At 54.0% G+C, this 27,069-nt stretch overlaps 1 protein-coding gene across 1 annotated transcript in view; it reads right to left on the bottom strand.

Moving 5' to 3' along the window:
• Window positions 1-3,889: 3,889 nt before the first annotated feature.
• The window catches only part of COL7A1 (collagen type VII alpha 1 chain), a 49,632-nt gene continuing 26,452 nt past the window's right edge, over window positions 3,890-27,069 (bottom strand). The window contains exons 60-119 of the mRNA XM_056805097.1: window positions 26,937-26,972; window positions 26,803-26,838; window positions 26,495-26,575; window positions 26,086-26,121; window positions 25,703-25,765; window positions 25,250-25,294; window positions 24,998-25,033; window positions 24,837-24,872; window positions 24,491-24,586; window positions 24,233-24,268; window positions 24,084-24,119; window positions 23,569-23,616; window positions 23,421-23,456; window positions 23,001-23,114; window positions 22,460-22,660; window positions 22,127-22,162; window positions 21,964-22,008; window positions 21,461-21,529; window positions 20,311-20,355; window positions 19,984-20,046; window positions 19,394-19,438; window positions 18,656-18,691; window positions 18,236-18,271; window positions 17,493-17,537; window positions 17,153-17,185; window positions 15,533-15,595; window positions 15,316-15,351; window positions 15,128-15,199; window positions 14,905-14,973; window positions 14,212-14,247; window positions 14,037-14,078; window positions 13,722-13,766; window positions 13,543-13,587; window positions 13,263-13,298; window positions 12,994-13,053; window positions 12,314-12,430; window positions 11,860-11,931; window positions 11,635-11,670; window positions 11,471-11,530; window positions 11,235-11,279; window positions 10,680-10,715; window positions 10,269-10,304; window positions 10,112-10,168; window positions 9,671-9,742; window positions 9,364-9,435; window positions 9,064-9,099; window positions 8,814-8,894; window positions 8,459-8,512; window positions 8,289-8,342; window positions 8,005-8,067; window positions 7,695-7,757; window positions 6,829-6,945; window positions 6,557-6,634; window positions 6,210-6,263; window positions 6,025-6,073; window positions 5,774-5,809; window positions 5,406-5,498; window positions 5,180-5,254; window positions 4,917-5,090; window positions 3,890-4,451 (exon numbers count right to left, since the gene is read on the bottom strand). Coding sequence (XP_056661075.1) covers window positions 4,426-4,451; window positions 4,917-5,090; window positions 5,180-5,254; window positions 5,406-5,498; window positions 5,774-5,809; window positions 6,025-6,073; window positions 6,210-6,263; window positions 6,557-6,634; window positions 6,829-6,945; window positions 7,695-7,757; window positions 8,005-8,067; window positions 8,289-8,342; window positions 8,459-8,512; window positions 8,814-8,894; window positions 9,064-9,099; window positions 9,364-9,435; window positions 9,671-9,742; window positions 10,112-10,168; window positions 10,269-10,304; window positions 10,680-10,715; window positions 11,235-11,279; window positions 11,471-11,530; window positions 11,635-11,670; window positions 11,860-11,931; window positions 12,314-12,430; window positions 12,994-13,053; window positions 13,263-13,298; window positions 13,543-13,587; window positions 13,722-13,766; window positions 14,037-14,078; window positions 14,212-14,247; window positions 14,905-14,973; window positions 15,128-15,199; window positions 15,316-15,351; window positions 15,533-15,595; window positions 17,153-17,185; window positions 17,493-17,537; window positions 18,236-18,271; window positions 18,656-18,691; window positions 19,394-19,438; window positions 19,984-20,046; window positions 20,311-20,355; window positions 21,461-21,529; window positions 21,964-22,008; window positions 22,127-22,162; window positions 22,460-22,660; window positions 23,001-23,114; window positions 23,421-23,456; window positions 23,569-23,616; window positions 24,084-24,119; window positions 24,233-24,268; window positions 24,491-24,586; window positions 24,837-24,872; window positions 24,998-25,033; window positions 25,250-25,294; window positions 25,703-25,765; window positions 26,086-26,121; window positions 26,495-26,575; window positions 26,803-26,838; window positions 26,937-26,972 — 3,549 coding nt within the window. The 3' untranslated portion in view covers window positions 3,890-4,425. The remainder of the gene's footprint in view (window positions 4,452-4,916; window positions 5,091-5,179; window positions 5,255-5,405; window positions 5,499-5,773; window positions 5,810-6,024; window positions 6,074-6,209; window positions 6,264-6,556; window positions 6,635-6,828; window positions 6,946-7,694; window positions 7,758-8,004; window positions 8,068-8,288; window positions 8,343-8,458; window positions 8,513-8,813; window positions 8,895-9,063; window positions 9,100-9,363; window positions 9,436-9,670; window positions 9,743-10,111; window positions 10,169-10,268; window positions 10,305-10,679; window positions 10,716-11,234; window positions 11,280-11,470; window positions 11,531-11,634; window positions 11,671-11,859; window positions 11,932-12,313; window positions 12,431-12,993; window positions 13,054-13,262; window positions 13,299-13,542; window positions 13,588-13,721; window positions 13,767-14,036; window positions 14,079-14,211; window positions 14,248-14,904; window positions 14,974-15,127; window positions 15,200-15,315; window positions 15,352-15,532; window positions 15,596-17,152; window positions 17,186-17,492; window positions 17,538-18,235; window positions 18,272-18,655; window positions 18,692-19,393; window positions 19,439-19,983; window positions 20,047-20,310; window positions 20,356-21,460; window positions 21,530-21,963; window positions 22,009-22,126; window positions 22,163-22,459; window positions 22,661-23,000; window positions 23,115-23,420; window positions 23,457-23,568; window positions 23,617-24,083; window positions 24,120-24,232; window positions 24,269-24,490; window positions 24,587-24,836; window positions 24,873-24,997; window positions 25,034-25,249; window positions 25,295-25,702; window positions 25,766-26,085; window positions 26,122-26,494; window positions 26,576-26,802; window positions 26,839-26,936; window positions 26,973-27,069) is intronic.

Raw genomic sequence — 27,069 nt, 5'->3', positions numbered from 1 at the left:
AACTGAGGTTCAGCCAAGTTATGATTCGCCCAGACTATAAGGGTTGGAGGCAGATTTGGAACTCTGCTTTCCTGAATCCATGTTTAGCCCTCTACTACACAGAACTGCCTCTCATCTCCAGTTCCTTTACTTTCTCCTCTGACAGCATGATCTCAATCAGGGTCCTTCATTATCCAGACTGTCAATAGAAAGGCTGATTCTTCATACCTCCTTCTCAAGGCAATCAATGATCTCTCTATCCGCTTCCCTGACTGCCACCTTGATCTTGCTTGTCCCAAATTGTGCAGCTGTGACTTGGGCTTCGGGGCCAAAAGCCCTGAATTTGTAATCAGAGCTTTAGATTTTCACCGAGAGTATTTACTTTGGGAAACTTCTCAATAAATTCTCCCTTTCTCTTATTTTGGCTTCAGGTTTCCCTGAGGACATTAGAATTTGGCTCAGCAAACACTCAGACTAATAAAACATTAACTCTAAGCCTTATTTCATAGCTAGAAAATGCAAAGGATTCCTTCCTAAGCCCCCAAACAATCAAAACAACTCACATTTCCTCTCCAAAATCTTGCTTCCCCAGGAAGCTCTCCCTGATTTAATGGTACTGACCTAAGTGGGCACCTCTTGAAATGGGAAATGATTCCAATTGCTTAAGAGTCAAGCAATACTCCCTCTGGGGGGCCCCACTTCTCCCAGGGAACTACTTATCGTCATGATACTAGCTTAGAGCATACACTCTTCCCAAAGGGACTTAGAGCCATTACCCTTTCCTGAGGCTGCTAGATCCAAATGAACTCACAGTGCCAGGGAGAGACAACACCTAAGTTTGGCCCTGCTCCCCATTGTGGCTCTCCTCTCCATTGCAGAAGCTCCCTCCTTCCTCATCGTTGGTGCTTCATGTTCCTACAGCTCCCCAGGCAACCTGGCAACTCCTTAACCCTCAGCCACTGGCTGTATCAACCATCCCTGCAGAACATGGAACCCTGGTGTCTGTGGGTCCTTAGAGCACATGGCTCCATGGGAGACTGGGCTTGGCGACACAGGCTTCCTCCTCTCCCCCCCAAAAACAGAGTCTATGTTTCCAACTGGCTTCTCTCTTTCTGACCCAGCTCTCCCACTTTCCCTTTTAAAGTCAATCCCAATGGTGCAGCCCAGGAATAGAAACTTTTAGGGAAATTTGTCATCTCCAACAGGGCAACCCAAGAATAAGAAAATGAACTCACTTGCCAAGGAAATTTTGTGCTGTATTACGTGAAAGCCCTGACCACTTGGAAGCAATGGGGAGTTTGAGACTTTTTATTAGGAGATGTCATCATTGCCAGAAGTGATTGCACTGCAATGAGGGAGGGGACCAGTGCCTGGGGATCCCTCCTATGCATTCAAATAGATGTGTTCCCTTGTGCCCCTGTAGGAGAGGACAGAAGCAGGGACACGGGAAGAAGTGACAGGGAAACGAGTTTCACCACGACATGAGGATGGCGAGCACTGGCCAAAAGCAGAGCGGATTGCCTTGAGAAGTGGTAAGTCTCCATCCCTGGAGACTTCCAGAATATAGTCACTTGCTTGAAGTATTTCAGAAGGGATGCCTGCTCGGCTAAGGGTTGGACCAGAAACCTTCCGAGCTTTTGTGAACCAACGATGTTCCCACAGAGAATTGGAGATGGAGGGGGTGCCCGTCAGTTAGGGAACGGCTGACGAGCTGGGGTATAAGCTTGATGCTATTGTGCTATAAGAAACAATGAACGGGATGAGTTCGGAAAAGCCCGGAAAGACGGACATGATGGGTTCCACAGTGAAATGAGCAGAACCCAGAGGACAGTGTACACGGTGACAGCAGTCTTGCACAATGATCATCTGTGAATGACGTCACTACTCTGAGCCATACGATATTGCCAAGAGAATTTCCACAGGGAGGGACTGTGATGAAAAATGTCTTCCACCTCCTAGAGAAGAAACTGATGGAATCTGAATACACATCTAAGTATATCTTATTGCCTTTCCGGGCTGTTTTCTTTTGCAACATGGCTTATGTAGAAATGTTTTGCTTGACTGCCCACATATAATTTATAACAACTTGCTTCCTTTCTCAGGAAGAGAATTTGGAACTCAACATTTAAAAAAAATGAATGTCAAAAATTGTTTTTGCATCTAATTGGAAAAAATAAAATGTAATTAAAAAAAAAAAACTATGGCCACATATTCACCAAATGGAGAATTTTGGAATATAAGGGATTCAAAAGCCCAATATGGCAGCAAGTACAGTAGCTCCTACAGAATTCCCAGACCAGCTTGTTTCCTGAAATAATGTTAAAGGTTAGAATCTGAACTTCCTGCTCTAGAGGATGGGGGTCCTCAAAATTAAGGTTGTCTCCCATTACCTTCCCCCAATCTTTTCAAGCTCCTGGAGGGGCATCTAGATGCTGTCTAAATCAGTCCCTGGAAACATTTAAAGCAGATCAGGCAAAAGTAACACAGGAGAAGCAAAGCTGTTTCAGAACTTGGATTAAATGCCAGGGGTACAATGAGGGAAGAAAATCCCTTAGGAATAATGATAAAACCAGAGACTAGTAACTGTTTAACAACCAGCTCTCTGGAGGTAGAAATTATACGTATCATCCACTTTGTTAAAAAACCCTCACCTTCTGCCTTAAAATCAGCACTATATATTGGTTCCAAGGCAGAAGAGTGGAAAGGGCTAGGCAGCGGGGCTAAGTGACTTGCCCAGGGCCACACAGTTGGGAAGTGTCTGAAGTCAGATTTGAACCTAGGACCTCCCATCTCTAGGCCTGGCTCTCTATCCACTGAGCCACCCAGCTGCCCCCACTGCATTGCTAACATTTCTCCCTCATTTTCTTAAGTCTAGATAATCATACAATAAATCAGGTCCTGATGTGTAGCCTTTATTGACCTCCAGGGTCTAAGTGCTCACACTGAAATTTTAAAATAGGTTCTCTAAAACCATCTGAGCTGGCTCTATCGCACCCCTGGATGAAGCCCATTTCTCTGTGTCTGGAGAGGTGGAGTACTACGGCTATCCCATGGTGCATGCGTTGTTGGACAGTGCCAGTGTGTTTTACTTAAGAGCTTTTCTTGAGTCAGGGGGATGGGGTTTATGGGCAAGTAACTATAAAAAAATTCAAAAAAGCATCAATAAAATATCTTCTAAGGGATATGAGACAAAAAAAAAAACCCAGCAACCAATAAAACAATGAGAGGGAAATGGTAGATACTTAGAGAGACCCAAGAGAAGGGATGCAGAATGAATCTAAGGAATCGAGACCCAGAGGTGGGACTGCAGCAAAACCCTGAACCCAGGACTACCCTCTGCTTATCAGAGAGAAGCATTACTGCTTTGGGTCTCCAGATTTCCTCCGACCAAAAACCAGAAGACACCGGAGCAACAGAAAGAAGTGAGGCAAAGCCCACAATAGTGGAAATAAAGAGGGTAGAACAGCATACGGCATAACTATAGAGACCAAGTTTGGGCCCAAAGAAGAAACGAGGACATTCCCCTCTCTCTCCTCTGCAGAAGTGGGGGACTGCAGGTGAGAAACACTGGGTTTACTGGCAGACTTCAGTGACATGTTAGTTTTGCATGTTTTATCCTCTGTGACAACGGATGGCTATGTAGGGCAGGAAGACGGGATCTACTTGAAAATGAAGGTGATATAAAAATAAAAGATTCCTTTTCATAGAAAAAGAGTTAGAAATGGATAAGCAAGCCCATGGGAATTCCAGAGAGAAGTGAGCTGCCAGCCCAGCTTCTGTGGCCCTCACATCCCCCACAAACACTGTCAGCTCCTCCAAGCGTGGCCTGGTCTAGTCCCTCCTCCACATCATCGTCCCACCCTGAACTCTGCAGCCCCCACCTCCCCTCAGAGACATGAAGCAGGCACCCTTGAAAACAGCAGCTTTAATGATTCCAGAACATACCCCAGTCTGGGACCAAAGAGCCGACTGAGGGAGAGAGCAGAGCCAGCGGCCACCCCTTCCCCACGTCCCCGGTCCGTGACCCGAGTCAGCACCATCAGAGCCAGCAGCGAAGCAGGGGCCAGACAGACGGACAGTCCATTGGAGGTCAGCTCTGTCAGCACCACCTGCCCTCGTCCCCCACATCATTCAGGCCTGGAGGACAGGGGCAGGAATCGAGCGGGAGGAAGAATTCCGGAAGGAGGGGGCCCGGGACCCCTGGCCCGCCCACTGGATACAGTTTCACAGAAATCGACAGACACACGCACACACCCATGTAGCACCAAGTTCCCATCCAGCCCCATCTGAGGGAGTTAAAGTGGGATGTGGGGGTGGGCTGGGCTTCCAGGCCCTTCTGCAACCCCCTAGAGCCCCTCCAGGGGTCCTGGGTCCGCTGAGTGCTCGCTCCCCCTCAGCAGGGGGCAGGGACCAGTGCCTGGCCCAGACACTGTCCATTCTGACAGCTCAACTCTGGGAGACAGCAGGAGCACCTAGGGAGGATGAGAAAGAGAATGGCTGAGCAGCCCTCGCTGTGCCTACGAGCTTCTCTCTGAAAAGCCACCCCCTCTTCCAGAAAACTTTCCCCAAATAACTACAGGGACTCGGCTTCCCCTCTCAAAGACAGTCCCCTTGCCTCAGACTGGGGGCTCCCTGAGGTGAGGGGTCAGGCCTCCCCCACTCAGTCAGTCCAGCATTTATTAGGCCTGTTCTGTGTTGCCTCCTGCACTAAATGGTCAGTTTTTAGGGGCAAAGAATAACATTTTCTACCTTTTCTGTCTCTCTTTATATCCCCTGGGCTTAGCACAATGCCTGGCACCTCTGGGGGCTCACTCGTTATTGATCGACTCCCACCACTCAAGGGGAGGTTTCCTTAAAGCTGGGAATCGCCTCCCTCTCAGCCCCAGGGCTCCCCAAGAGCTGAGGCTGTGTCTTCCCCCCAGACCCCACAGACATACCTGGGCCTCCATGGGGTAGACACTGTCGTTCACAGTCCTCACGGGAACTGAAGCGGTTGGCATTGCCCTCACAGCCACCAAATACAAAGGGATGGCAGCCCTTGCCGGGGCGGTGGTACCATCGCAGGGTATAATCGGAGCAGGAGCCCTCATCCATGGGCAGAGAGCACACACCTGAGACGGAGGCCGGGAAGAGTTCAGCTGTGGGGAGGGGCTGCTTCCGGGTCAAGAACTCTGGGGCGGATGTGGGGGGAAGGTCTCACCATGGCCAGCCCAAGGCTCCTCTGCGTCTTCGTAATCCTCCAGGGAGTACTCGTCATCTTCGGGAGGCCCCGGGCCTGGGGGAGGACATTGGGCCTTGGGTTCACCCAGCTTCCCCCAGAGCCCAGCCTTCGTGCCGGGCCTCGGCACTCACCACGGAGTGGCCCCACCGTTCCCATCCTGGACCCAGGCCGGAGGTGACCCTCACGCTACTTTCTGAAGACTCACCTTCCTCCTCGGCGTGGGAGAGCCTCAGCACAGGGACCGGACGAGGCCAGGGGCCAGGGCCCGGCGTGTCTGCAGAGTAACTGGGAAGGGGTCCTAGGAGGGAAGAGCCCCAGGCGCGGTGGGCACAGGCTCTGGGCAGAGGGCAGCACAGAGCGGGGCTGGGGAACCCAAGGCGGGTTTGGAGATGAGTCAGAGGGGAGAGTCAGGTTCAGAAGGGAGGCAGATGGAGAGCCAAAGATGGGGCTATGCCGAGGGAAGGGAAGGGAAGAAGGAGATGAAGGGAGAGTGAGAGAAAGGGGCTAAAAGTCTAAAGGAATGGATGGGGTTAGAAGTGAGGAGCAAGGCCTGATCCCAGACAGGAGGCTTACTTGATCCAGAAGAGATAAACTGGCCCGTCCCACAGGCTGGAGAGAGAAGGGCACACATTCATTCCCAGAGCCCCAGGAGGCAGGTCCTGCCTCTCGCCTTCCCCCCTCCCTTCCGCTACCCACAGGGAATCGGGAGACCCTTGGTGGGACAGGGGGAGAGGAGGAACGGGCCACAGGAGCCTGGGCTCAGGGCGGTGACTGTCCCCGGGGCTCCCCCTCTTCTCCTCTCCCCTTCTCCCACTCCTCCTCACCGCAATGCTGGCTCATCTCTTGACGAATGAAGCTCCGGATGTCAGATTCCTGAAAGGACGTAAAGGGGACCCAAGGTTAGACCCCATCCCGGGTGGGAGAGGTCTGGCCTGCCCCCCGTTTGTTTCTTTGCTTCCTCCCTCGCCCCTTTCCCCCAAGCCTCTGAAAGTGGGGTGCTACCACTCACCGTCATGGAGGCTTCCCCTTTCTCTCCACGGGGGCCCATTGGGCCTATGCTCCCCTGTGAGACAGGAATGCAATTCGGTTACCAGCACTCAGTGCCTGCTGCACCCAGAGCCCCGGGCTGAGCTGGAAGCGCTAGAGCTCGGCGCTCCCCGAGTTTAGCCTTGGATAAGGCACGAATACATCTCCAATACCCACTACAACGTAACTGGTGCAACAGAGTTACCAAACAGAGCCCTGGCCCCCTCTTCCCTCCCGCGGAGAGGCAGCCCAGGGGAGCACGCCAGGCCTCCAGGTGTCCTTGGAACCTTCCCCCCAGCCCAGCACGTTCCCTCAGAGGCCCAGACTCACCTGCTCCCCTCGCTCTCCGGGGATTCCAGGGGCCCCTCGGGTACCCACCACACTCTCCCCAGGGGGACCCCTCTCGCCCTAAAGGAGGCAACGAAGGGGGGAAATGATGAGCCAGAGGCCCCAACACCCCCTCCCTCCCTTCAGAAAAGATATCCCTTTTCTTGTACAGAAAGTGGAGGCTCCAAGATGGAGGAGGATGAGAAGTGGGGATCGGGGATGCTGCCCCAGGCCGTGGACAGGGTGACAGCAGGCTTGGGGAGTTGGTTACTCACCTTTTGCCCCTGGATGCCCTCCGGACCTTTAGGGCCCACGCTGCCTGGAGGCCCAGGGGGTCCCGAGGCTCCATCACTGCCCCTGGGGCCTTGGATCCCCCCAACACCAGGAGCTCCCTGAGGGAGAGAGAGGACATGATGAAGATAACAGCAACTGGCCACACTTGGAGGCACGGCTTGGGGTGGCGGACCTGGAAGTCCAGGATTCAAATCCAGCCTCTGATTTGTAGCGACTGAGAGCGCGCATATTGGTGTCCCACTAAGTCCCCGAGACTAAGGCATCGGGGCTACGGAGCTCCCCTAGACCAGTGAAGCCTCCTCAGGGCAAAGACTGGTTTTTACATCCTCAGTGCTTTAGCCAGAACATAGTAGGTGCTTAAACGTGTTTGTAGATCAACGTCCAGATAAAAACAGGCTAATATTGATGTGTGCGTCTGTGTGTCTGTCTGTCTCAAGGAAATGCTCACAAAGTCCTTGACAGAAACTATCTCCAAGCCTGCCAACAACCCTGTCCCTGTTTTACAGATGGAGAAACTGAGGCTCCAAAAGGTTATATGGCTTGCCCAAAGTTGGACAGGTAGTGGGATTTGGACCCACAGCTTCCTGACTTCCAAGTTTAGCAGCCTATCCGTTGGGCCACACTGCCCTAAATAAGAGGAGACAGTTCTAGTGCCCTTAAAAGCTAACAGAGTGTTTTCCATGTATCATCTTGCTTGATGCTCACCCCCATCCTGAGAGGGAGGTTCTATTATTAATCCCCATTTTAGAGATGAGTAATTAGGCTCAGAAAAGTCAAGGGCAAGGCCAGCTTCAGCCAGAAGGTATCTGGGTTCCGACATGGAATCGTGACCTCTTCTCTTACTTACCCTCTCCCCTTTCTCGCCCTGGTCACCCTTGGATCCTTGTTGACCATCAAAACCTCGATCGCCCTAATGGGGGGAAATGGTAAGTCTCAGGGGGTCCTTATCCTCCCCCTTCCCCCACGCCCCACCTCCTCCAGCTCTACTCCTCTCTCTTTCATCCCATCAGACTCCTACTCCCCCCAGTCCCGTAGTTCCACCCCCTCCCCACCAAGGGGGGCTGCTACATCCATACACCCACTCAGCAGCCTGGTGAGGCTCAGATTCAGATTGTAGGACCAAAAGGGCCAAAGGGTTCCCCCCTCCAACTTCATACCTTGGGACCAATCAAACCTTCCTTTCCTGGGTGCCCAGACAGGCCTGGTAGCCCCATCTCCCCCTGAGAAAGAATGAGAATGAGTCTAGTCCCACTTACCCACATGACCCAGATCTGACCACCCCCCCAAACCAGAGTGAGCCCTCCCCCGAGGAGAGCCAAATGAAAGCAAAGCTCCCGAGAAGTGTTGACACTCTTCTCCCTTTAAATATGAGCCCACTGCCTCCAGATGTGATGGAAAGCCCCCATCTGTGAGTGCCCCTGGCTACCCCCATACTCCTCACCATGTCTCCTTTCCTTCCAGGGAGCCCAGGCCGTCCATGGAGACCTGCTTCCCCCTAAGGATGGAGGAAGACCCCCAAAAAAGACAAAAATGAGGGAGAGGGTAATTCAGACGTCTGATGAAGACGTGCCCCCTAACATCACCCGATCTCTTCCCCGGGATGTGCCTTACCTTGTCCCCCTTCTCCCCGTCTTGGCCACAGGCCCCTTTCAGGCCGCGATCTCCCTGTAGAGCAGACTCTGATGAGACCACAGTCCTGATCCCCCTCATCACCAGTTCAGTCTCTCCACCCTGGCCCACTAAATCATATCCCTTTTTAGCTGAAAAGGACCCTAGAGACCCGTCCAGTTCCATCCGTTATCGAAAAGAGAAGTCCCTGACCTATTCTCAGCTAGGGCTCCTCCCACTGGACCACACCAACTCCCTTCCACCATCTTGACACCCAGCCTTCACCCCAAGCTCAGGCCTCCATCCTTCCTGGACACAACTCTGGGGGCCCCTTCAAGCTCCCACCTGCTACACCCACCTTGGGACCTCGAGGGCCCATGTAGCCGGCCTCTCCCTTCTCACCGGGGATGCCAGGAACTCCGTCCTTCCCAGAGAGGCCCTGAGGGGGAGAGTAAGGGTCTCAAAGGAGGAACCGGAACACAGAAAAGAGTCCTTTTCAATCAAATGGAAGACGGGGAGGTCATGGTCATGGACCCATGGGAAGGATCATGGCTAGGCCATAGGAAATGTGGGCTAAGGATGGGAAAGTCAAGTAAAAGATGTCTCACCGATGCCCCGGGGATCCCTGGGTCACCAGACTCGCCCTGTGGAGAGAAGAGTCCGTGTGGGTGGGGGGGAGGATAAAACCCCAGGCATCAAGCCGAGAACACAGAAGGTCATGGCACCACCCACCCCTGACACATGGAACCCATGAAGTTGGAGGCAGTCGGGACCGCATTCTACCACCATCTACTAGGGATAGCTCAGAGGACATTCATGTAATCTACACATCCAAGGCCAGTGGAACATATACCACCAACATGTATGCCTTTGGGCTGTGTCCTGTGTGCCGAGAGGGAAGCTCTCACCTTCTGCCCCATGGGGCCTCGAACACCCTGGGAGCCGGCAGAGCCTTTGTCTCCCAGTTCTCCCTTCACGCCCTGCAGAGATTGGGGTAGGAAGAAGTGTCAGAATGCCCTCATGGATTCAGAGTTCAGAGAGAGCTACGGTCCTCAAGCCCAACTTCCTCCTTCATCTTCCAGAGAAGGCCAAGACACCAGTGCCTGGAGGTGCTCTGAGTCCGGCTCTACCCCCATTACACCAACGTGCTTCTGGAGAACGCCATTCGGCCCCTGTCCCACCCCTGCCTAACTCTGCTCCAGCTGCCATCCTTACCTTTTCCCCAGGAAGGCCAAGTTCCCCCCTAGCTCCTTTGTCACCGTCCAAGCCTCTGAGGCCTCGGTCACCCTGAATTGGGAAAGAGAGGGGACAGTGATGGAAAAAAAAGTATGTTTCCATTGGAGAAAATGTCATTTCCCCTTCACTCTCCAGGTTCAGGCTCAGCCACCAGGCATTGCTAAGTTTCTCCCTCTTGACCCGACCTGTACAGTGAAGAGGAGAGGAGTTACAACATTTTGCCACCTAACTCCTTTGATTCCTTAGCTTCTTTATCAGGAGTAGGTCAAACCGTAGCCCTCACAAGTCTAATTTTTATGTAAGGGACATTGGGGAAGGGGTAAAGAAGAAGGCGAGTGTCTCCCAGGAAGAGGCCACTCTGAGAAAGCTTCCCCCAATCCCCTCCTCATAGCCACTCCATCGCTCCCTTTCCCAACTTACCGCCTCTCCCTTGGGGCCCCGAGGTCCAGGAGGCCCCTCGATCACAGCTGTATCACCCTGACGGGGAAGGAGAGGGAGAGAAATGAGTCTTGATCCTGCCCCACTTCCAGCTGCGGCTACCTCCTTTCACTCTCCCCTCCTCCCTTCTCAGTCTTACCTTGTCACCCTTCAGGCCAGGGGCTCCCACATCACCCTGTCAGAGAAAGGGGAGGAAGGTGGAATGCGGAAGGAGGGAAAAGGTCAAGGCCAAGATCACTGGGTTTTATGAGATCATAAGACTTGAAGCTAGCCAAGAGCTTAGAGGCCATCTTGTCCAACCTCTTCATTTTTCAGATGAGGAAACTGAGACCCAGAGGGGGTAGGAAGTCTCCCCAAGATCCTACAACTCTGAAGAATGGGATAGATTTCTCGGCCTTAACAATCCCCCTCCCAGACGCCTCTCCTCTTCATGGCCTCACACGCGTGTGCTCACACACACACACACACACATGCATACCCAAATCTGTTCCCTCACTCCCCAGGGTGTAGCAGATAAGGGCCTGGCCCCAAACTACCCACACATACTTGCCTTGTCCCCTCGTTCTCCCCGGTTCCCTGGAGGGCCCTATGGGAGAGGAAAGGGAGAGAAGAATTAAGGAAGTCTTCTGGAGAAAGGACTAGGGATAAGGCTATCCAGCCTGGGCTCTCTCGGAGACGTGGGTGAATCTCTTTGGTCCTTATGTCCAGGCACAACGTCCTGCGTTCAGCCACAGGAACCCAAAAAACCCAGCCTGCTCTCAAAGAACTGACAGTCCAACGAGGGAAAGGGCAAAAACAGAGACCACTGAGGCCAGCAAGGGAGGCAACGACAAGAGCAGGGTCCGTGCTAGGAGACTGTGGAGGGGTGGGGTCACTTCTGGGGGTCAGGGACCCCCACTCTCCCCCAGGACCTCACACAGCACGTGGTCCTTTCAAAGATGCTTATCTTGTCGTCCATCTTGTCTGATCTCCCTGATGGGCCCTAAGAGGGCAGAGACTGCGTCTCACCCAACTTGACCTCACCCCTATTGCCCAGCACACAGGGGATGCCCAATAAATGCGGCACACGTGAATGAATCCACTAGAATTTACATCCCACACTTACTGCAGGGCCTCTGTCGCCCTCCAGCCCTGGACGGCCATTTTCACCCTAGAAGAGAAGTCAGGTGTCACAGACATGCAGGGGTCACAGAGATAGGCCAGCAAGAGTTTGAGGGAGCCGAGGATTTGGTGGGGGATGCTTTAAAGGTCTGTGGGTGGCTTTTCCCTCCCCCCAGGCTAGGAGCAGTGGATGCTGCCTGGTTACAGCAATGGAGTCACCCATCCTCAAGGAATGCACACCCGGATGCCTGGATCCCCTCTCTCTCCTCGGGCTCCTGGCTGCCCCACTCCAGGATCTCCCTGATAAAAAAGGAGAGAGCTTGTGTCTAGCGGAGTGGGGAGCAGGAGGGAGACACCTCTCTTCCTCCTCTCTCCAAGCCTCTCCCTCATCTCTCTTCTCCTACCTTGTCTCCTTTGGGTCCAGAGGCCCCGGGTGCTCCCTGTGAACAGACAGAGAAATGTGAAGGGGAGGGGAATGGGTGTTGGGGGTTTAGCCCTCATGCCCTCTGAGGACGCGTAGTGTCCCTTAGCTAGGCCAAGTCAGGAATAAGCGCAGGAGCGCACAGAGACCCAGATGTGGGAGCATTTTGGACACATGGACCCTCTGACACATTGATGCTAGGACTCACCGCTGGCCCAGTTGGTCCTGGGAGCCCAGAAGGCCCTGGGGCCCCTTCTTTCCCAGGAGGACCCATCAAACCCTGAAGGAAAAATGAGAGGGTGAGGGAACTAGGGCCCCCATACACAGTAAAATAAAGCTGGGGGGCCTGCCTTCCATGGTGAGAATCTCCCCAATCTCTCCCAATTTAGAGGCCTTACAGAGAACCCCTTCTAAATCCTCTCTTCCTCCCTTGGGTCTAATGCTCTTCCATTTTCCCCAGACTGTGTCTTCCCTGGCAGTTCTGTTTCTCAGCTGTCTCCCCGGGTCTGTAAACTCTCCACGGTAGGACCCGTCTCTGCTTCTCTTCAGTCTCTCCAGAAATAAAGTGCTCCCTCTACAGATATGCTGACTGTGTGAATGGCTACAAGATTTCCTCCCCTGGGGAGCATCCCCTATTCCACCCATCCCACAGGCCCCCTTACCCGCTCTCCAGAAGGGCCCGGCTGCCCAGGCTCTCCTCTGGGGCCTGCATGTCCAGGGAATCCGACAACACCTGGTGCTCCTGGGGGTCCAGGAGGGCCTGGAAGGCCTGAGTCACCCTAAAGTAAAGAGAGGCCCAGATCATGAGGCAGGGTCCCTTTCATCCATCCTACCTCCTGGTGGTCCTTATTCACCCCTCCAGGTCATGGAACCAGACAGAATCCAAGAGATACTGAGTCTGTCCTCTCTTTCTACCAGGGAGGAAACTAAATTCCAAACAGGACTTGCCCAAGTCACAGAACTCAAAATGTTGGCTTTTCTCCACTCCCACCCTAGTATCTCTTAAGATTCCCGCCCCCCCTTTTTTTTAACCCTTACCTTCCATCTTGGAATCAATATTATGTATTGGTTCCAAGGCAGAAGAGTGGTAAGGGTTAGGCAATGGAGGTTAAGTGACTTGCCCAGGGTCACACAGATGGGAAGTGTCTGAGGCCACATTTGAACCTAGAACCTCCCGTCTCTAGGCCTGGCTCTCCATCCACTGAGCTACCCAGCTGCCTCCACGATTCCCATCTTCTTATTCCCAGTTTCTCCTGTCCCCAAAGCACTCCAAGGATGTCTTCTTCTCTAGTCCTGCTTCCCCCTCAACTGCCAGCTCAAGCCGGGGAGGGGGTGCTCTCACCTTCAGGCCTGGAGGCCCATCTGATCCAGGGGGGCCCTGAATCCCAACGCCCATGGAGCCCTGAGGAGAGAAGGGGGACTTGATGCAGAGGATTCTAAGAGACCTTCAGGATAGGCTCATTCCCAACAACGACTACAGTAAGGGGGAGGGAGCCCAGAGCTCCAGGGGATGGAGAGGAGGAGAGAGGAGGAAAGCCCAGCTGGAAGGATGGAATTGGGGGGAAATGGCCGTGGTGGGATGCGGGTGGAGGGGAAGGTCGGCTTTCTCACCTTTTCACCCCTAAGTCCTGCTGCCCCTTTCCGGCCCTGTGAAAGACAAACACATGAAGTGGAGAATTCTAATGTGTGACCTGGGACACATGTGCTCCAACATGGGAATACATGCATGTGTGTGCTCAGGCATGACAGTCGACACATGTGCTCAGACACACGTGTGTGTGTAGGTTGCGTGTATAACATATGTGTGATATATAAAGGCACAACTGCCCCCTAAGTGTGTCTGGCTTTTTACATGTTCTTAGATGTGCTCCTTGGCCCCATCCCAACTTACATCTTCTCCAGGGTCTCCAGGTTCTCCGGGCTGTCCAGCCTCACCCTGCAGAAGGAAGAAAGGAAGTGGGGGGCCCCGACCAAGCATGGGTTCCCCTTCCTCTCCAGAGCCAAGTACTCCAGCTCCCCCTCCCTCCCACCTCGCATCAGTGAACTCGGAGAGAGGGGTCCAGTCCTCACCTTTTCTCCTCGAGGCCCAGGAAGTCCTCGGTCTCCTTTGGATCCCTGCGGAGATGGGATCAGGGAATGGGGGTCCATGGCAGAGGGTCAGGGGTAAGCCACTGATCAGGGGACTAAGGAGGGGCGGCCAGGGGAGGCCACAGATGGCCATTCTTGGGGGAATCTCGGGGGTCAGTACGGACGCCCTGGGAGAGTCACTGATCAGGGCCGGGAGATCGTTCTAGGGGTGATCGTAAGGGTTATGATGGTTGTCCAAGGCATTAGAGGGCACTGACTACAGGTTATGGAAATCCCAGGTACCCAGGAGACACTCACAGGTTCTCCCACCAGGTCTCCAGCGAGGCCTCCAGGGGCTCCCTGAGAAAGAGGAGATGGGAATCAGGAACAGAGGAGGCTCTGGGGACCCGGATTCATTCCCCTCCCCAGACTTTTCACCTGACCCCAAGTCTTTGTCCCACTCCTCCCTGGGCCTTGGACTCAACTCACTTACCTTCTCACCCTTCATACCAGGCGGCCCCACCACAGCCTGGGAGGGGAGAGAGACGCAATGACCCACTGTACCAGCTCTTTATGTCCCCGCATCGGAGGCATATGGGGGGGGGGGGGGCAGGGAGAGGACTAGGACGAATTTTTGCTTTTTAAGCTTCCTGTAGAATGGGAAGAAAACCCTGCCCTACACAAGAATAGGAACTAAAGGCTTAGCGGCAGATTTTCGTTAATATTGTTGTTGCGATCATGAAGTTTAAGTAGGAAGGGAATCCTCCCTTATCCAGGTGGGGAAACTGAGGCCAACAGCGATGCGATTTAAGGTCACACGTGTCTAGTAAATGGAAGAACCTAGATTTGGACCCACCTCCCCTGACCCCAAATTTGAGTCTCCTGAGCACAAAGTATTTTTCTTTTTTGATCCTCCCAACAGCTCCTTCTCATTTTACAAAGGAAAAAACTAAGGAAGGCCCCAAGGGGTAGGTGACTTGCCCAAAACAGGGCTAGTTACTAACACATTCAGAACCTGAACCCAGGGCTTCTGACTCTTGATTTGGAGTTCTTTTCAAAACCAAGAAGACATGCCCAAAGCCCTGGGGTGGCTTGAATGGTTGGGGTTTAGAGATATGACTAGGGGTAGAGGGAGTGCAGGGGAAGAGATGATAGGCAGGGGATGGGGCCATGTTGTCACAGTTACCTGTCCTGGCAGTCCTGTAGCTCCAGGCTCCCCTTTGGGTCCAACAGGGCCAGACAGGCCAGGTGGTCCCTGCCCCAGAAGAGCATTAGAGTTTGACCTCTACCCTGCCCATCTGCCTGTCCCAACTCCCTCATCCTTGTCACTCCCCCCAACACTGTACCCCATCCCTCTCACCCCTCCTCCTTCTCCCCATGATCTTCCTCCTTCCAGCCCTCGAACATACCGGGACACCAGGAGCTCCCCTTTCTCCATCTTTGCCATCCCGGCCCGTCACTCCAGGCTTCCCCGTCTCCCCCTACGATGAAACACGCATTAACCCTCTCTATCTGTTACCATCTCCTGCCCCCTTCCCCTCCACCCACCCTACCTCCCTTGGCAACTCCTGCCCCCCTTCCTGGCCCAAGGACTCACCACTTGGCCTGGTAAACCCGGGGCACCCTGGGGACCCTGAAGGGAGGAGAAAGGAACATGATGGGAGGGAAGAGAGGAGGAGATGTGAAGGCAGTGAGAACAGGACAGGCACGGGACATACAATGTGTGTAGAGACCGGAAAGGAGAAACACCCCCAGACACAGGGCTGGGAGTTAGACAAAGCCCAGGAAGCTGGGAGACAGACATCGCTACTCACCACAAGGCCCGAGGAACCTGGGGGGCCAGACAGACCCATAACCCCCGGGGGACCAGGCAGGCCCTACAATGAAGACAGGGATGGACAAAGAAGCTGAGGTCGGTCAGAGGGAATTACCTCCCCCACTCCCAGAGTTCCCTCCGTCCCACAGAGTCTGAGTTTCTAATGGGAGACCTCACCTCCACTCATCAGGAGACCGGATCAGGAGAAAACAGTAACGTCAGTCCCCTACTTTTTGTTCTATGAAAATTTCTTAATTTTCATTTTATGGAACTATATTTTTCATTTTTATTTACATGATACAAAAATGTTAAACATCTAACGATGATCTGAAGTAGATCTGGAATAAGGCAGATCCATGGAATTTTGTTGTATTTTCTTTTAACTAATTTGTTTTCACTTCACAGAGTAAGGGCTGGTATATTCTTATAGGTCTATCATAGATTTCATACAAAGACATACTCACTCTCGCTCTTTCTCTCTCTCTCTCTGTCTGTCTCTGTCTCTGTCTCTGTCTCTCTGTTTTTCTCTCTCTGTCTCTCTCTATCTCTGTCTCTCTCTCTCTGTCTCTGTCTCTGTCTCTCTGTCTCTCTCTCTGTCTCTCTCTATCTGTCTCTCTCTCTCTCTGTCTCTGTCTCTGTCTCTCTCCCTCTCTGTCTCTGTCTCTCTCCCTCTCTGTCTCTGTCTCTCTCTCTGTCTCTCTGTCTCTGTCTCTGTCTCTGTCTCTGTCTCTCTGTCTCTGTCTCTGTCTCTCTCTCCCTCTCTCTCTCTCTCTCTCTCTCTCTCTCTCTCTCTCTCTCTCTCTCTCTGTGTGTGTGTGTGTGTCTCTCTCCTCTCTCTCTCTGTCTCTGTCTCTTTCTTTCTCTCTCTCTCTCTCTGTCTCTCTCTCTGTCTCTCTCTCTGTCTCTGTCTCCCTCTCTCTCTGTCTCTGTCTCTCCCTCTCTCTCTGTCTCTGTCTCTCTCTCTCTCCCCCTCTCTCTCTGTCTCTCTCCTCTCTCTCTCTGTCTCTGTCTCTTTCTTTCTCTCTCTCTCTCTCTGTCTCTCTCTCTGTCTCTCTCTCTGTCTCTGTCTCCCTCTCTCTCTGTCTCTGTCTCTCCCTCTCTCTCTGTCTCTGTCTCTCTCTCTCTCCCCCTCTCTCTCTGTCTCTGTCTCTCTGTCTCTCTCTCTCTCCCCCTCTCTCTCTGTCTCTCTGTCTCTCTCTCTGTCTCTCTCTCTCCCCCTCTCTCTCTGTCTCTCTGTCTCTCTCTCTGTCTCTCTCTGTCTCTCTCTCTGTCTCTCTGTCTCTCTGTCTCTCTCTCTCTCCCTCTCTCTGTCTCTCTGTCTCTCTGTCTCTGTCTCTCTCTCTCCCCCCCCCTCTCTCTCTGTCTCTGTCTCTCTCTTTCTCTCTCTCTCTCCCCCCCTCTCTCTCTCTCTCTCTCTCTCTCTCTCTCTCTGACAAACACACAAAATTTTATCAAGATTTCTCCCCACCTCATTACCCCTCTTCCCCCAAAGCTGGATCAAGATTCAAATAGTGAATATGGGAAACGTGCAAAAAGAAATGACCCTTTCATGTCCCCATCCACATGACTCCCCTACACTGACCCTAGATGAGCAGTCCCTATGGGAGGGGTCACTCACCCGCCCAGGTGGTCCAGGCTCTCCAGGCTCCCCCTGCAAACAAGCCAAGTGATCCCATGAAACCGAAAACCCAATGTGAGACTCCCACAGACCAGACCCTTCCTGTCCCCAAGTTTTCGGATGCCCCCGAGGGGCCGATCTCTCCATCTTTCCAGCTACAGGCTGTCCCCTGCTGGATGTTTTCTGTGCATAAAGGACTAGAGGGGACGTTCCCCGCTCCTGCCACCCCACATTCTTTTCCGTCTCCTCTGGGAGTCTGAAGCCTTCCCTGCCAGGTCCCTGCATCAGACAGCCCACATGAATGAGTCACAAGTAATGTGCAGAAACACTTGTCACTGACCTTCAAGCCGGAGGGGCCCTGAGGTCCCGGGGGGCCAGCAAGTCCCTGGGGAGAAGGTTCAACGTAAGGGGTCAGAGGGCCAGGGCCAGGGGTGGACAAGCAGAGAGAACGTTTAAGACAAGACCTTGGGGCCTCCTCCCAGGATAACCTCAGAAGAAGGGATGGAGGCAGGCCGCGCAGCCAGGCCTCGCTTCCAGGGTGCTTCTCTTAACCCCCTTCCATTCAGCTGCTCCTCAGGACATGGGGCCTAGGCGGGAGGCACCTTGCCCAGCAGGCTCCCTCCCAAGCCGTCTCGGGGCTTCTCGCCCCTTTACGAGCTCGGGTCAAGCAGCCCCAGGTGGCCTCCCCAGAGGGCTTGGGCCTGAACTAGAGCCGTGACGTCCCCGAACAACAGTCCTCACTGGCTCTTGTGCCCTCCGAGTGGAGAAGGCGAGACCCGGAGCAGGCAGGATTGTCCCAGAGGAGGACATGCGTTTGGTAGCTACGGGCCAGCCCAGATTGGGCCTAGAGGTGGGTCACCTACCGCCGCCTCCCTACACTGGACTGGCCACCAGGAAATGCTGCTCATCGGGGCCATCAGTTCTGTCCCGGCAACCCCAACCGGGTCATTCCGATGGTTTCTGGGCAGCCCCCGTCGCCATCACAGACCTCCTCTCCCTCCCTTCCCATTCCTCATTAGAAGAAAGAAAAAAAACCTCCCTTCCATGCCATTGCCCCGGCGGCATTACCCCTCCCTCACTCACCGGCACACCATGTGGTCCAGGGTCCCCCTGGTTGCCCTAGGAAGAAGGAAGGAGTCTAATGAGAAAGACCTAAGGCCAGCCCTCACAGCCTTTCCACCCGCAGTACTGCCTGAACGAAACAGATGGAGAAACTGAGGTAGCCTGTTTTACAAGACCAAGAAGATCTCAGAGTGAAAGGGGAGCCCCAAGAAGAAGGTGGGGAACCAGTCAAGAGGAAGAAGAGATGGGTGAAGGAGGTTCCCGGGGACTAGAAACAGAGAGGGTGGCCTGGAAGTGGGGAGCAAAGGGGTTCCTTGGGGTAACAGTAACAGAAAGGTTCCCAAGGGGTCCCCGGGTAGAAGAGCAGGGGAGTCCCCAGAAGGTGGGGGAGGGGGTCCTCTAGAAAGTGAAGATCAGGTAAAGGCCTAGGGGGTTACTCACTGCTGGACCGGGAGCTCCTCTTGCACCCTGAGGACCCTACATGGAGAATAGATGAGATGAGAGGGTTTCTTCAGAGAGGCCTAAGAGGCCATATAGGTTGGGGGAGACTGACCTATGACCTTTCAGTGGAAGCCAACCATGGCTGTTTGGAATCATGAGAAAGCTCTGGCAATCCAAGGCTGAGGGTGGAAGCTGTCCCCAGGCCTTTTTGGCAAGATTCCCTCTAAGGGGTAGCACCGGACCCAGGAGTCAAGCGCACCTGGGCTCTAACCCTGCCTAGGACACCGACTAGCCTTATAACTCTGAATCATTCATTTAAGCTCTGTCAACCTCAGCTTCTTCATCTGCAAGATGAGGGACTTGGTCCTGAGGACTGGTCAGTCCCTCCTAGCTTTAGATCTGTGATTGATGAGTCTGTGATGTATAATCAAAGGATATAATATCATATAACCCTCTCTTGGCCACTTTCTTCCATCTCCTTGTCTGCACCCCTAATTGTCTAACAATGAAGGAAAAACAGGGACCAGCTATTCCAAAGGCTGAGCACTACGGCCCCTTGGAAAGTATTCTGAGCTAGCTCCCCACGATCCTCCTCGCTTGATCCAAAGCTTGATGATGGAGACGCACCTCGAGCTTGGCAGGGCAACCGAATTATTCGCCGATTCCACCTTTATGAGGTCATCGTTACACTAGAACCGTGGCCTGATCCAGCCTCTTTTCACCCAGATCCCCACTCACCGGCTTTCCTTCTAGCCCCGATGGGCCTCGCTCTCCAGAAGGACCCTGGAGAGAACAATATTAACCCTGAAGAGCCCAGGGAGAAGCTTCCACCTCCTGCAACTCCCCTCCAAGCTCCAGGGCACTGACCCTTCACCCCCTCTGAGTCAGCCCTCGGGAGCCCTGAAAATGGACACCACCACCTCCATCTTTATCGCTACCACTGCCCCCCCAGGGACCAGGTTCCTGGTTAACATTTCCATCCATGCAGTCCTATGCGCATTGCAGTCCATGTGGCCTCTACACACAGGACGAGGTACCCCAAATTATCCTGCCAACATAGTTACACACGTACACACACATTCACATGGCTTATCCACATAGATGCATATGCATGCACACTCCTGTGCACACATACAATGTATGCCCCACATACATGCACAGTGCTGGGGTCCTACATTATGTCCACCTTGCACCCCTTCCCAGGGAGCCCACACACTCTCCTGGTTGCTCTCCTGGGTCTGCCCCTGTGAAGGCCCAAGCAAAGCTCCCCTCACACACAGCCTCCCACCCATGGAGCCCAACGCCCAGAGAATCTGGGTAATGCTCACCGGGCTGCCATCTCGGCCCTTCTCTCCGGCCTCTCCACGATCCCCCTTGGCTCCGTACTCTCCCTGCAATTCAGAATCAGGGACTAAACCTTGGCACTAAATCCAGTCCGGGGTACACGGCCTCACCCTTCGAGGGGAGCCCACAGGTATTTATTGATTCACATTTGATCTATAATAAGCCCTGGTGAGCCCTGTGATGACCAGGAAGACTAGAGTCCCCCCTGGGAGGGGAGGAATGGCTTGGCAGATTTTTCTATAGTCCCTCAAGACATGCCAAGCAACCAGAGAAGCCACTTTGGGGGGGGGGGGCTCCGGGGTGGTTCTCACCTTGTCTCCTTTGGGGCCTCGTTCACCATCTCTGCCTGGTTCACCCTAATGGGGAAAGAAAACTGTATCAGACTCCTGGATGACCTGGAACCCACCCTTTCCCATCTCCCTTCGGGCCTTCCCAACTGCCCACCCAATTCATCATCAAGCCCAGGACCAGCAGAGGTGAAGCGAAGGAGGAAGAGGACAAAGGAAGCATAAAAAAGGAAGGAGGAAAAGGGAGGAAGAGTTTTCATTCCAATTGTACCTTGAGATGCAGAAGGAAATAGACATTTTTGACCATGGCCACTGTATAGATTTCCTTACTTGTTATGAGAAAATTTCCCTCCTCTCTTTCTGAGGGAGGGAGATGGCAACAGGGATGCCAAAGACAGAGAGAGTCACTGAAACATTTTTAAATGCACAAAAGAGAGCAGAAGGAGGTTCAGAAGGAGGCTCGGAAAAACAGGCCAGTGGTATGAGTTACACACTGAATTTACTATTTACTTCTTTTAAGAAGCAAATAATATAAAATAGAGATTCACAGTTTCATTCTCCTAATATTCACCTATGGGAATGCTCATTTCAGGGAGTGCTTACCTTCAGAATATAAAAACAGGGCAAATATCAATTTGTACCTTACGTTTTACAAAGTATTTTCCCCTGTGTGCAAGCATTATCATCCCCTTTTTACAGATGAGTAAAACTGAGGGCTTAGAAAGATGAAATGTCGTAACCATGATGACACATAGTAAATGGAGGATCTGAGATTTGAACCCAGGTCTCCCAAGTGTTCTTTCCACTACATCATGCTGGAGTAGGGAGCACCAGAAAGCTGCGTTTTGCTCCCAGGGAAGGGAAGGGAGCCAGGCTTGGGCCCAGGTTCTCTTATATCCCCTTCCATTAAAATTGTATAGGGGAAGGAACAGCGAGGTGGCTTCATGAATAGAGCATCAGACCTGGTTCAAAACTGGCACCAGACACTTCTTAGCTGTGTGACCCTGGGCAAATCACCTAACCCCATTTGTCTAGCCCTTACCCCTGTGTTTTAGAGTCGTTACTAAGACAGAAAGCAAGGGGGAGACCCCAACTAACTACAAAAACCCCCAACTGTGTAGGGGAATGAGGGGCTCAGGGGGAGCAGGTCACCACCGCTTCCGGCCAGCCTCACCTTAGCTCCCCTGAGCCCAGGGGGGCCGGGCTCCCCAGAGATTCCAGAAATTGTCCCTTCCATGTCAACCTGGAGAGGGAGGAAATAAGGGCATATCAGCCAAGCCCCTCACGAAGAGTCTCCCTGAGCTGATGGATAAATGGGCCGCATGTCTACCCCCAGTGCCATAAGGAGTCTGGGTCGGGCTGTGGTGACCAGCAGCGGCGGCCCGGGACATGTACCGGCAGGGAATTCCGTCCTTGGGGCACTGATAATATGAATAGGACGGAGCGCTGGAAGGGATCTGGGAGCTCGTCTGGTAGAGCCCCTTCACCCCATGGGTAAGCCCAGGACAGAAGGCCCAAGGTAGGACAGGGCTGGAAGCCAGGTTCTCGGACCACTCCACCCCAGGGGTCAAGGGGAAAGTCTAGGAGTCTTTCTTCTAAAGGGAGGCCTCTTAGGGGGGCGACTGACAGGTCAGCAGGACTAGGAAGATGTCAGAAGACAGCTAGGGGATGCCTCACCTTTGGCCCAGGGGGTCCAGGAGGCCCTGGTAACCCATCTCTGCCCTGTAGATGAGATGAAAAGGAGTCAACCCTCCATCCCCTCCCTCTTCCCATTGCAGGAACTCCTAGGAAGGGGGGAACTAAGGCCCCGTGGATTCCCAAGACCCTCCAACCTACTCACTTGTTCTCCACGCTCTCCTTTCTCTCCACGCTCACCCTGAAAAAGCAAATCATATTGTAGGGATTGTGTCAAGAATGAGCCCTTCCCCATCCCTCCTGCCCCTATTCTCAGCCCTCCTTCAGCCTCTCCAGAGCCTCCTGCTTGCCCCCCTCTCCCCAGTGGTTCCCTCCTTCATCCCCCTCTCACTCCCCACTCCCATGACCTTGCAAAGCAATATTGGGATGGGGCTGTGTCGGGGATGAACAGTCCCCCTCCCACATCTCCCTCCTGCCCTCTCTCCCCAACAGCAACGCCACACTCCTCACCTCCCTCTTCTCTGTCCTTCATACTCACCCTCTCCCCCGGCCGGCCGGCCTCCCCCAGCTCTCCTGCTCGGCCTGGGAGCCCAGGGATACCAGGTTTGCCTGGTTCCCCCGGCTGACCAGGGGGACCAGAGGGTCCTCTCTCTATATGAGCATGGCCTGGAGGCCCTTGGGGACCCGTGTCTCCTCTGTCCCCCTTCGAGCCTCGTTCTCCAGTCAAGCCGACAGGCCCCTAACACAGGAGGATGATTCTGTGAGTCCCCAAAGAATCCCTGTTCCCAGAACCCCTCATCAGAAGATCTACTACAACTAACTTCCCAATGACTTAGCTACGGCTGTTCCTTGGAAGAGCCCAAATCACTGGTCCCTTGTGACAGTGGACCATCAGTCTAGCACTGGAAAGGACTTTAGAAATCCCCTAATCCAATCTTTTCATTTTGGAGGTGACGAGCAAAGGCCAAGAAAAAGCATTTGCTCGAGGTCACAGAACTAGAATTCACCTAACTCTAAATTCAGTGCTCTTACCACTACACCACACTGCCCCTCCCATCCTCCCTAGCTCTCCCACTTGCCTCCTTGCCCATTGGGCCACGCTCTCCAGGCTCCCCCTTCTGACCTCGGAATCGGTCAGGAAAGCCATGGAAGTCCTCTGCGCCCTCTCGCACAATTTGTCGAAGGGTAGACACCTTGGAAGGGGAGAAGGGATTTGGAAAAGATCTGAGACCCCTCGGGGGTTAAATAGGAAACACACAGCCGCCACACACGCACCCATGTCCAAGCCCCTCTTCTCTCACCAGAGGACCCTGTAAGGAAGCTTCTTCTCTCATATCTCACCTGTTCCCAGGGCTATCCAGTGCTGAGCACCCTCCTAAAGCACCCCATCCTCTACCTGCCGGGCCTTGGGCCTTGGGCCCTCCTCTGGACGTCCACGGGGACGGCTATCCCTTCCCCTCTCCATTTTCATACTAGCCGCCGCTCTCCCAGCAACTTACCTTGATGCCGAGGGACTCCAGGGACTGTTCTAGGTTCTGGGGGGACACGGAAGAGATGGGGTTATGATCCCATGTCATCCCACCTGGGCAGGCTCCTAGTGAATGCTCACCCCACACACACAGACCTCCCCTTCAGTGTCTCACTCACCATCACAGAGCCTGATTCCCCTTTCAGGCCACGCTCTCCAGGGAGTCCCTAAGGGGGAAATAGCATGGTGAGGGTCCCCCAGGTTCCCTCGAGGCTCCCTCTTTTCCCACACTCCTCGAGGGGAGGGCCCCCAGCAGTGCCGGCTGCTCAGAGTGCTGCCAGACCCCCAGATGCTGGGAGACCTTTCTCTAACGTCTTTTACTCCCAGCGATCCAGCTCCTCTCCCACGTTCCTATGCAGCCAAGAGGGAACCCAGAGAAGTCCATGTGGGCCCCAGGAAGAAGGGAATTTAGGGTCAGGCAGATGGCAGGCTGTGCAAGCAAGCAGGAGGAGCTGGTGTGCACCCGGAATTCACGGGGTCTGGGTCTGAGGGGAGGATGTGCAGGCAGGTGTGTCACGTTACACCTGCTAGGGCGCCAGGCAGAACTCATGAAGGCTCAGGAGTGAGGAAGGAGCCCATATGGTAGGCAGAGTGGGCCAGGGACAAACTCAGAAGAAGGAAGGAGGGATTTCACCTGTTCACCTCTGGCTCCTGCTTCTCCTCGGTCACCCTGAGGATAAAGTTGGGAGAGGGAAGTGGAGTGTCAATTCAACCAACCGAGAGCTATGGGGGGAGAGGGAAAGGAGGGAGGGGTCTTTCTCATCCCTTCCCAAGCAAATTTACCTTGGGTCCTGGACTCCCAGCAACACCTGGAAACCCCTGAGAGAGATGGACAAACTAAATCTTAGAGGGCACGGGGACTCCTGGGATTGTTTTACACCTCTCCCATCCTGCCCCCATGCCCACAGAAAAAGAGCCTCCAAATCTTAGGGAAGGAGCCAGGATCCTGGATCTCCTCTCCAGACTCAGTTTCCCTGGGTGGTCATCTTCTCTGTGATGCCCGGAATGTGCCTCTATGTAGGCAGAGGAGAGAGAGAGTACCTGGCCTGGGGGACCAACTGGGCCAGGGAGTCCTGGGGGTCCCTGTAGTCCTGGGGTGCCTACATCCCCACGATCACCTTTGGAACCATCCCGACCCTGGAAAGATCAAAGTACATATCACTGACAGTCCTTTCTGTCCTCCGGGACTCCCCCCTCACCACCATGTGTCCTCCCCGTCCCGAGAAATGATGGATCCTGAAAGGCCCTATTCAAGGGACTCTATATCCCAGGGCAAGGCAGAAGCAGCCAGGGTTATGGGGAGAGATTGAGGGCTCCTACATGGAGAGCCTGGGGGTGGGGACAAGGATCATGTACCAGGAGGAATCTCAAAGGAGGGCCCACTCACATCTCTTCCAGGGGATCCAGCTTCGCCCTTGTCACCCTAACAGAGACAGACAGCTCAGAGTTGGCCCAGGCCCAGGCCCCACTGAGTGAGAATGGGAGTTGGGAGAAGGAGAATTATTAGGGCTGGTTCCAGATGCAGGGGGGAGGGGGAGGGCTCTTTACCTTCCTCCCATCTTCTCCAGGGTCTCCAGGTTCTCCCTGAGTGGAGAAAGAAGGCGCACCCTCAGGGCAGAATATTAGCTCCCCATCCCCAAGGCCTAGAGTTGTGTTATCATAGAATACACGCATGTGGAATGATTGAGTGTGACCATATGTGTCCATCTGACCACATGTCCAGTATGACTGTCCATACGTATGTGATTATGGACCATTTGGGGGCCAGGAATCCCCCTTCCAGTCCCACTCCAGACTCACATTTTTCCCATTCAGCCCTGGTTTGCCATCATCTCCAGGCTTCCCCTATCAGAACAGAGTCAGAAAACATCAGAGATTAAGGTCAGGAGTCCCTCAAGAGTCAAGATCAGAGTTATAACTTTTAACAATCACCCCACTCGGCTTAAAAATTCCAAGATTGGGGGTAGCTGGGTGGCTCTGTGGACTGAAAGCCAGGGCCAGAGATGGGAGGTTCTGGGTTCAAATATGACCTCAGATACTTCCTAGCTGTGTGACCCTGGACAAGTCACTTAACTCCCATCTTCTGCCTTGGAGCCAGTGCACAGTATTACTTCTAAGATGGAAGGAAAGGATTTTTTAAATAAATAAATAAAAGTCCCAAAATAAGCCCAACATAGGTGAGGGGGAAGGGAAGGAATCCAGTACTGGATGGAACAAGAAGAAAGGATGAGGCCTCAGGCCAGCAAGACTTACAGTCACTCCAGGAAGCCCAGGAGGTCCAGGGGGTCCATGTTCTCCTCTCAAACCTGGGAGTCCCTGAAACAGTCCCTGTCTGTTGGTATGGCAGAGCTAAGGATGGAGCATCCCCTTTCCCAAACCCCCAAAGGACACCCTCACCCAAGGATGGGGCTAAGGCTTCCCCCAGGAGGAGAGCTGAGGCCACCACACACACCCCCCCAAACTGGAGGGAAAGGGCTCCACAACGCCCCCTGACTCGCCCACACCCCTACTGTCTTTTCCCCTTCTGGCCTCTCTCTGCTCCTTCTTCCCTCCTCTCCCAGGGGCTCCTAAACTGGCCCAAGAGTACAGTGGGGGCAAAGCCATGGACAGTATTCTGCCCCTAGGGACAAACTCACATCTCTTCCGGGCTCCCCAGTTTTTCCCGTGTCACCCTGGGAAGAGAGAGAGGGAGGAAAGTCAGGGGTTTCCAGGGTCACTTGTGCCCAGAGACAAAGGGGTCAGTGGGCCTGGTAGCCAGTGTGTCCTTGGATCATGTGACCAGTGGTCACGACGTGGGGGGGGGGCCTTGAGAATGAGGAGGAGAACACTTGGGGAGCAGACCCTGGTCTGGGATGTCTGAGATGGGGAAAATGGACTCCAGGCCTCTGGGCCGTCTTGGCACCATCCCTCCCAATTTCTCTGTAAAACATGACGAGGGTGAAACGGAGCCTTGCTCTGAAGGAGAGGGTTCAATGGGGCTGGAAGGCCACCTCCTCTCGGAGGATGGGAAGGAGGCCCCTGTCCCTCCATGACTCCCAGACTCACCCTCAGGCCAGGGGGTCCTATTGCTCCTGGCTTCCCATCCAGTCCGTTCCGACCATCAGACCCAGGGGTTCCCCGCTCACCCTGGGGAGGGAAAAGAGCCATGTGGGACAACCCACCAAACGGCTGTCCCTGACCTTCCCCTAAAGAGTGGGCAGGTGAGCAGGAGCACCCTCTCTCTCCACACTCCCCCCCAACACGGCTGGGCAATGGAGGCCCCAAGAGCCACCTTCACCATCCCCTTGCACCCAGCTCGGGGAGGGGTGGGACACGGACTCCCTCTTGCCCAGCTCCTTCTCAGGCCTCCTCACCTTCTCCCCAGCTGGGCCTCGGTCACCTGGTTCCCCCTGAACAAAACAAATATGAAGGACTGGTCAGAAGGCAGGAGACGTTGAGAAAGGCGTGGGGAAAGGCAGCATGGCAGGGATGGGAAGGATGCACTCACCCGGGGTCCAGGGGGCCCTCGTAATCCTTCAGTGCCCTGTGAGGAGGAAGGGCAAAGGCCGTGACCCTCTTAGCTAGCTCCCAAACCTCACTTCCCCTGGCAAATCCTCCCTGCTCACGTCCTCTCTCCCCCT

Source organism: Monodelphis domestica, chromosome 7 (genome assembly GCF_027887165.1).
Source record: "Monodelphis domestica isolate mMonDom1 chromosome 7, mMonDom1.pri, whole genome shotgun sequence".
Taxonomy (NCBI): domain Eukaryota; kingdom Metazoa; phylum Chordata; class Mammalia; order Didelphimorphia; family Didelphidae; genus Monodelphis; species Monodelphis domestica.
Note: the sequence above shows the minus strand (reverse complement) of the source record. Positions and strands in the feature narration are given on the sequence as shown.